This window comes from Salmo trutta, chromosome 30 (genome assembly GCF_901001165.1).
Source record: "Salmo trutta chromosome 30, fSalTru1.1, whole genome shotgun sequence".
In the NCBI taxonomy this organism is placed as follows: Eukaryota; Metazoa; Chordata; class Actinopteri; order Salmoniformes; family Salmonidae; genus Salmo; species Salmo trutta.
In genome coordinates this window covers 13,708,998-13,718,121 of record NC_042986.1, presented here as the reverse complement: position 1 = coordinate 13,718,121, position 9,124 = coordinate 13,708,998, and the positions used below count along the sequence as shown (strand labels likewise).

Below are 9,124 nucleotides of genomic sequence, written 5' to 3'. Positions count from 1 at the left end.
TTGATACATAAGTATATTTTAAACCAAATACTTTTATACTTTTACTCAAATAGTATTTTACTGGGTGACTCACTTTTACATGAGTCATTTCATAATGAGTTCTTTACTTTTACTCAAGTATGACAATTGGGTACTTTTTCCACCACTGAAAAACAGTATGGTCAAAGATCATCTATTGACAAGATAGTCGAGTGACCGCTCTTAACAATGGAAATAAATCATCAAAGATGGAAGGAGGCGAGATTAGTTTGGACCATTCTAGCCAACGAGAAGGCAGATACGCATGTGAACACGCGTATATTTTTATTTTATTTAACTAGGCAAGTCAGTTAAGAACAAATTCTAATTTACAACGACGGCCTTCCCGTCATATATCCGATATAAAGTATTTGTGTGGGGGCGAAATTCCACGTGTGTTCACATATCAGTGCATTCGTAACAATTTAACCATTACGAAACGTATATTCGATCAAATAAGTCTCGAGTAGCAAATTAGCTTTTTTATTCATTTGTTTGACTTGCCTACAAAATTATTCACTTCGTGGTCTTATTTTCGTGGACAGGTTTTGGCCAGAGTAAACCATCTCGTTTCGTCTCGTCCTCTCTGGTAAGGTTTGTCCCTGGCCTGACCGACACCGGTATTTGTTTACTTTACTGAGCACAGAGAAGGACGGTATTTGAAGGGGCTGTCGTCGTATGGGAAAACCCGAAAGCGCAATTTATGCACCCTCAGCGACCCAGGACATCGAGCTTGGAATAAATAGATGACTTTATGAAGGTTTTTGTAATATAGGCTAAACGCGGCCTTATTTGTTGCGTCTAGGCCTATTTGGATAAGTGAATTGCTTCAAATAGCCAATCCGAAGTGGGCGAAGATCTGTGTTTTCAGCAGTAACCTACAGATTCAATGATCCGTTCTCCAACTTGAAGTTGTGATAAAATAACCCACATAAAATATAATGGCAGCCTCAACAACTGCCCGGCGAATGCCGATGGGTGTGCGGACATTCAGTGAATTTCTGGAGATTGCTGTTGGCTCAGGTCGCTCACCTTGTCACACCGCGGGGTCAAGAGAACATATGAGGCAAACCATCAGGTGAGATTAATAAATGTATAACTTCGAGTGACAGCGTCAACCAATCAGTGCTGTGCGTGCGCATTTTGCATCTATTTCAATCCCCTATGGGGCAGGTTTTTGTTCCAACCAAGCACTGGTTGAAATAATGAAGGTCCACTCTGAAGAACATTACGTGCTTCCTGTATAATTAGCATTTAGGACTAAAACGTTCCCTTTTCAATCACATGTCATAGGCTATGCATATTGTGTTATTCTTCATATTGGTTTCACTATGTAAGTAGTTGCCTTGCTCTTTGTAATTCTTCTATTTCTGACGAATTCTATTTCCATGACTGTCACAGTTATTTGTAGTGAGCACCTGGGGTGTGTTCATTACGCCGATTCTGTTGCAAACGTTTTTAAACCGAAACTGTTTACTCCAAACAGAAGACGTTTTGCAACGAAAATTTGAGTTTCTATTGGACAAATTCAAGTAGGTCTCTCCCCGTTTAGTTCCTTTTGCTCTGTTTGCATCCATTTTGGTTCTTAAACAGTAAACAGTTTCCTTTACAATACTTAATGAATACACCCCAGGGGTGTATGACCAGGACTCCCAGAGTGCTTTGCCAACAGCAGGATTGGGACATGATGACATCAGTTCCCTGCATCAGAACCTTCATGGGGTTCACCCCTGGGGGGTGTTCATTAGCCGAGTTCCGTTGCAAAACGTTTGTTCTGTTGCAAATTGTTTTGCAATGGAAACCGTTTACTGTTTACTCTGGGAACCAAACGGAAGCAAACGGGGAGGGAACTACCTTTATTAATTTGTCCAATATAAACTGACATTTTCTTTGCAAAACGTTTTCCGTTTGGAGTAAACCGTTACCGTTGTAAAACGTTTTGCAACTGAACTTGGCTAATGAATAGGCTGAGTGGGTCGCATTACATATAGTTCCATTCACATGTTTACTCAGATTATAGTCTGATAGCTAGTCTGAAAGATTGACGGATAGGATACTACTGAGAACTTTTCCCCCTTCTGGCAATATATTATTTCTGCCCTGACTCTAATGGCAGGAAGCCTGCCTGGAAAAGGGTGTTTGTTAGAGATGTTGTGCTATTTTGAAAATTTCCTCTCTTTGTCTCCCTTCCTCATCAGACACTTGTCATCATGCGGTATTGTAATGACCAGGACTCCCAGAGTGCTTTGCCACCAGCAGGATTGGGACATGATGACATCAGTTCCCCACAGCAGAACCTTCATGGGGTTCACCAATAAGAGAAAGGAGTACTCGGAGCGGAGGATACTGGGGTAAGATGGTACCAACCATGAAAGAAAATATATTGTAAGACTAAATTTCCCGTATGTACAGGGTAAACCAGAGCTTGAATGCATAGATAGAAAGAAGTCATGGCTAGATTTCCTATTAAAGAAAAAAAAATGGGGCCTTTTCTATTTGAAACACAACGTGGAAGGTGTTTATTAAGTTATGTAATGTTGTTGTTTTGAAACTCCTCTTACTATACTGCTTCAGGTACTCTATGCTGGAGATGTATGATGTGGTAGCCAACGTGGATGACTACAAACTCTTTGTCCCCTGGTGTAAGAAGTCCCAGACCATCATGAAGAGGGCAGGCCACTCCAAAGCTCAGCTGGAGGTGGGGTTCCCACCAATTGTAGAGCGATACACATCCATGATCAGTGTGGTGCGACCCCACATGGTCAAAGTAAGTTCATCCCGCTTAATTTGGGATTCAAAATTCCGGTAACTTTCCTAAAATTCCCAGGTTTTCCAGAGATCTTGGTTGGAGTATTCTAGATTTCCTGCTTATTCCCTCCTGATTCCAGGAATCTTCTAACCAGGATTTCTGGAAAACCTGGGATTCTTGGGAACAGATTTTTGCAACCCTACTTAGTCCCGCTTAATTTTGGTTTAATGAATTATGATGATAATTGTTTGTTTTGTGACAGGCGGTGTGCACAGACGGAACACTATTCAACCACCTGGAGACAATATGGCGCTTCAGTCCTGGCATCCCTGGTTATCCCCGCACCTGCACTGTGGACGTTTCGGTGAATATGACAGCCCCAGCTTGTGGCCCTTGTCTTTATCTTATGCTGCCCACCTCTCTTCTAATCTTGCTCTCTATTTGTGCATACACCCTTTGCAAGTGAGTAGTCTGACAAAATTACACTACAGTTCATTCGGAAAGTATTCAGACACCTTGACTTTTTTCACAATTTGTTACGTTACAGCCTTGTTCTTTTTCCACGTCAATCTACACAAAATACCCCATAATGACAAAGTGAAAATGGGTTTTTTGAATTTTTGCGAATGTATTAAAAATAAAAAACCAGATACCTTATTTACATAAGTATTCACACCCTTTGCTATGAGACTCGAAATTGAGCTCAGGTGCATCCTGTTTCCATTGATCATCCTTGAAATGTTTCTACAACTTGATTGGAGTCAACCTGTGGTAAATTCAATTGATTGGACATGATTTGGAAAGGTACACACCTGTCTACAGTATATAACGTTCCACAATTGACAGTGCATGTCAGCGCAAAAACCAAGTCATGAGTTCGAAGGAATTGTCCGAGACAGGATTGTGTTGAGGAAGCATTGAAGGTCCCCAAGAGCACAGTGGCCTCCCTCAAATGGAAGAAGTTTGGAACCACCAAGACTCTTCCTAGAGCCGGCCGGCCGAACTGAGCATTCGGGGAGAAGGGCCTTGGTCAGGGAGCTAACCAAGAACCCGATGGTCACTCTGACAGAGCTCCAGAGTTCCTCTTTGGAGATGGGAGAACCTTCCAGAAGGACAACCATCTCTGCAGCACTCAGCCAATCAGGCCTTTATGGTAGAGTGGCCAGACAGAAGCCACTCCTCAGTAAAATGCACATGACAGCCCGCTTGGAGTTTACCAGATGGCATCTAAAGGACTCTCAGACTATGAGAAACAAGATTCTCTGGTCTGATGAAACCAAGATTGAACTATTTGGCCTGAATGCCATGCGTCACATCTCGAGGAAACCTGGCACCATCCCTACGGTGAAGCATAGTGGTGGCAGCATCACTCTGTGGGGATGTTTTTCAGCAGCAGGGACTGGGAGACCAGTAAGGATTGAGGGAAAGAAGAACTGAGTAAAGTACAGATAGATCCTTGATGAAAACCTGCTCCAGAGCACTCAGGACCTCAGACTGGCGCAAAGGTTCACCTTCCAACAGGACAATGACCCTAAGCACACAGCCAAGACAACACAGTAGTGGCTTTGGGAAAAGTCTCTGAATGTCCTGGAGTGGCCCAGCCAGAGCCCGGACTTGAACTTGATCGAACATCTCTGGAGAGACTTGCAAATAACTGTGCAGCGATGCTCCGTATACAACCTGACAGAGCTTGAGAGGATCTGCAGAGAAGAATGGGAGAAACTCTCCAAATACAGGTGTGCCAAGCTTGTAGCGTCATACCCAAGACGACTCGAGGCTGTAATCACTGCCAAAGGTGCTTCAACAAAATACTGAGTAAAAGGCCTGAATACTTACAGTTGAAGTCGGAAGTTTGCATACACCTCAGCTAAATACATTTAAACTCAGTTTTTCACAATTCCTGACATTTAATCCCTGTAAAAATTCCCTGTCTTAGGTCAGTTAGGATCACCACTTATATTTTAAGAATGTGAAATGTAAGAATAATAGTAGAGAGTGATTTATTTCAGCTTTTATTTCTTTCATCACATTCCCAGTGGGTCAGAAGTTTACATACACTCAATTAGTATTTGGTAGCATTGCCATTCAATTGTTTAACTTGGGTCAAACGTTTTGGGTAGCCTTCCACAAGCTTCCCACAATAAGTTGGGTGAATTTTGGCCCATTCCTCCTGACAGAGCTGGTGTAACTGAGTCAGGTTTGTAGGCCTCCTTGCTCACACACACTTTTTCAGTTCTGCCCACAAATTTTCTATAGTACTTTGTGATGGCCACTCCAACACCTTGACTTTGTTGTCCTTAAGCCATTTTCTACAACTTTGGAAGTATACTTGGGGTCATTGGCCATTTGGAAGACCCATTTGCGACCAAGCTTTAACTTCCTGACTGATGTCTTGAGATGTTGCTTCAATATATCCACGTCATTTTAGTTCCTCATGATGCCATTTATTTTGTGAAGTGCACCAGTCCCTCTTGCATCAAAGCACCCCCACAACATGATGCTGCCACCCCCGTGCTTCACGGTTGGGATGGTGTTCTTCAGCTTGCAAGCGTCCCCCTTTTTCCTCCAAACAAAATGATGGTCATTATGGCCAAACGGTTCTATTTTTGTTTCATCAGACCAGAGGACATTTCTCCAAAAAGTACGATCTTCATCCCCATGTGCAGTTGCAAACCGTAGTCTGGCTTTTTTATGGCTGTTTTGGAGCAGTGGCTTCTTCTTTGCTGAGCAGCCTTTCAGGTTATGTCGAAATAGAACTCGTTTTACTGTGGATATTGATACTTTTGTACCTGTTTCCTCCCACATCTTCACAAGGTCCTTTGCCATTGTTCTGGGATTGATTTGCACTTTTCGCACCAAAGCATGTTCATCTCTAGGAGACAGAACGCGTCTCCTTCCTGAGCGGTATGACGGCTGCGTAGTCCCATGGTGTTTATACTTGCGTACTATTGTTTGTACAGATGAACGTGGTACCTTCAGGCGTTTGGAAATTGCTCCCAAGGATGAACCAGACTTGTGGAGGTCTACAATTATTTTTCTGAGGTCTTGGCTGATTTCTTTTGATTTTCCCATGATGTCAAGCAAAGAGGCACTGAGTTTGAAGGTAGGCCTTGAAATACATCCACAGGTACACCTCCAATTGACTCAAATGATGTTAATTAGCCTATCAGAAGCTTCAAAAGCATGACATAATTTTCTGGAATTTTCCAAGCTGTTTAAAGGCACAGTCAACTTAGTGTATGTAAACTTCTGACCCACTGGAATTGTGATACTGTGAATTATAAGTGAAATAATTTGTCTGTAAACAATTGTTTGAAAAATTACTTGTCATGCACAAAGTAGATGTCCTAACCGACTTTGTTAACAAGAAAGTGGTTGAAAACGAGTTTTAATGACTCCAACCTAAGTATATGTAAACTTCCGACTCCAACTGTATGTAAATGTGATATTTAAGGTTTTAATTTTGTATATAATTGCAAAAATTTAGAAAAACCTGTTTTTGCTTTGTCATTATGGGGTACTGTGTGTAGATTGAGGTGGAAAAACAAATCTATTTTAGAATAAGGCTTTAATGTAACAAAATATGGAAAAAGTCAAGGCGTCTGAATCCTTTCCTGAATGCACTATATATATACAAAAGTATGTGGACACCATTTCAAATTAGTGGATTTGGCTATTTCAGCTATAACTGTTGCTGATAGGTGTATAAAATCCAGCACACAGCCATGCAATCTCCATACACAAACATTGGCAGTGGAATGGCCTTACTGAAGAGCTCAGTGACTTGTGAAGTGGAAACCTCTAGGAGAAACCGGCTCAGCCGTAAAAGTGGTAGGCCACACAAGTTCACAGAACGGGACCGCAGAGTCCTGTAACGCGTAAAAATCGCCTGTCTTCGTTTGCAACACTCACTACCGAGTTCTAAGCTTCCTTTGGAAGTAACGTCAGCCCAAGAACTGTTCGTCGGAAGCTTCATGAAATGGGTTTCCATGGCCGAGCAGCTGCACATAAGCCTAAGATCACCATGCGCAATGCCTAGCATTGGCTGGAGTGGTGTAAAGATCGCCACCATTGGACTTTGGAGCAGTGGAAACGCGTTCTCTGGAGTGATGAATCACCCTTCACCATCTGGCAGTCTGACGGATGAATCTGGGTTTGGCGAATGCCAGGAGAATGCTACCTGCCCCAATGCATAGTGCCAACTGTAAAGTTAGGTGGAGGAGGAATAATGGTCTGTGGCTGTTTTTCATGGTTCGGGCCCCTTAGTTCCAGTGAAGGGAAGTTTTGCTACAGCATACAATGGCATTCTAGACTATTCTGTGCATCCAACATTGTTGCAACAGTTTGGGGAAGGCCCTTTCCTGTTTCAGCATGACAATGCCCCCGTGCACAAACCAAGATCCATACAGAAATGTTTTGTTGAGATCGGTGTGGAAGAACTTGACTGGCCTGCACAGAGCCCTGACCTCAACCCCATCGAACGACTTTGGGATGAATTGTAATGCCGACTGCGAGCCAGGACTAATCGCTCAACATCAGTGCCCGACCTCTCTAATGCTCTTGTGGCTGAATGGAAGCAAGTGCCCACAGCCATGTTCCAACATCTAGTGGAAAGCCTTCCCAGAAGAGTGCAGGCTGTTATAGCAGCAAAGGGTGGACCAACTCAATATTAATGCTCATGAGATGTTCAATGATCAAGGGGCCACATACTTTTGGTTATGTAGTGTATTTTCTCTTTCTACTCCGTTTTTTCCTTTATTTCTTCTCTGACTGATATTCTACCCTCTCCTTCCTTCCTGCCACACAGATCTCTTTTGAGTTCCGCTCCTTGCTCCACTCCCAGTTAGCAACTGTGTTTTTTGACGAGGTGGTAAAAAAGAATGTGTCTGCCTTTGAGCGCCGGGCCGGCACGCTCTACGGCCCACAGACTTGCGTCCCACGGGAATTAATGTTCCATGAGGTACACCAAACGTGAGGTCCATCTGGCATTGTGTGCCCTTGTCCCAAACCAGCCTCCACCTTCACCCTGGCAGTCCCCTGTATCACCTAGCTGGAGCAGCAGGACACTACACGACCCAGCCCCCATCAACCGCCTCCAGTCTCCATTACTACCAAGGCCCAGATACCAATAGCCTGGTCCCAGGTCTGTTTGTGCCGTCTTGCTAACTCCTATGGTCACACTGGCATGACAAACAGCTCTTCTGAGATCTTGGACCATCAGTGACAGCAGATCTGGGACCAGGCTAATCTGCCACTAGCGCATCCTCCTCACATTATAGAGTAAGGACCAAGAAATCAGTGTGGGCGTCAGCCTGGCTTATCACCCTACACAACTATAGTTGACTTGAAAGTCCCATATCTTAGCCTGGATCATTTTCTTGTAAAAAGCTGCCATCTACCTCCTCACAAGGGTTACTCTTCAGCATAGACCCCTTGTTGCAAGAATCCTTCTAAGTCTAATTGTAAAACAAAAAAGCCACTATGCAAATCAGAATAGATGGAATTTATTGCTGTGTAATCATGAGTGAGCAGGACACAATATTGAGTGAACGAATGACATGGACCATTTTGCGTCTGTCATAGTATATGACTGCTTTAGACACTGTAGATTGCTGAAGAGTGGGTGCAGGTGCACTCCACTGACCTGCTAGGTTCTAGTCGTCTAATCCTGTAAAATTAATATATCTTAAAGGGGCAATCCGTAGTTGAAACAATAACAACTTAAGCATGCTCCCCACCACTGTTTTGGTAAAAAGCTGAGGGATGTGGCTGGATAAATGTAACTACTCTCAAATTCATTGACAGATCTATGGATACAAGGACTGACCATCCATGATATCAAAATTATAGTTTTAACCATGCGGATGTTAAAATATATGTTGAGGCTATACATTTTTTTATTTTTTACATTTGCTTTGTTTACCTCTTTACAAACATTGGTAGTAAAACAAGTTTATATTTTGGTTTTTGCTGGGGTACGACAGTTGAACTAAGCTCGTGAGGCGTTTTATAAGTTATTTGTCAAGGATCAAAGGGTTCATAGAATTAATTTATAAGTCCAAAAATGGATTCAGCAACTGCAGATTGCCCCCTTTTTTTAAAGATATTTTAAATGTACCGTATTGTTTATACCAAGAAGTGCTTTTTAAAAATGTGTTTAAGTTATTTATTATATATATTTTTAAATAGCAAGCCAACTGCTTTCCTTTGTGTGTAGAATGTTGTTCAAGTGCTTCATTTTTCATAGATTAAAACAATCATTGGTCATTTGCACCTTACACACATTAAGCACATTAAATTGTCTTCAATGTTAAGCTTTATGTAAATATGGAGAACAGGAGCTGTGAAAATTCTATA

The 9,124-nt window shown here is 42.4% G+C and overlaps 1 protein-coding gene across 1 annotated transcript; it reads left to right on the top strand.

Moving 5' to 3' along the window:
- The first annotated feature begins 367 nt into the window (after nt 1-367).
- Nucleotides 368-8,242, top strand: LOC115168003 (coenzyme Q-binding protein COQ10 homolog A, mitochondrial). The gene is made up of 5 exons (XM_029722835.1): nt 368-1,096; nt 2,217-2,369; nt 2,593-2,785; nt 3,030-3,131; nt 7,575-8,242. Exons 1-5 carry the CDS (start codon nt 960-962, stop codon nt 7,740-7,742), a joined length of 753 nt encoding a protein of 250 aa, XP_029578695.1. The 5' UTR covers nt 368-959; the 3' UTR covers nt 7,743-8,242.
- Nucleotides 8,243-9,124: the final 882 nt, after the last annotated feature.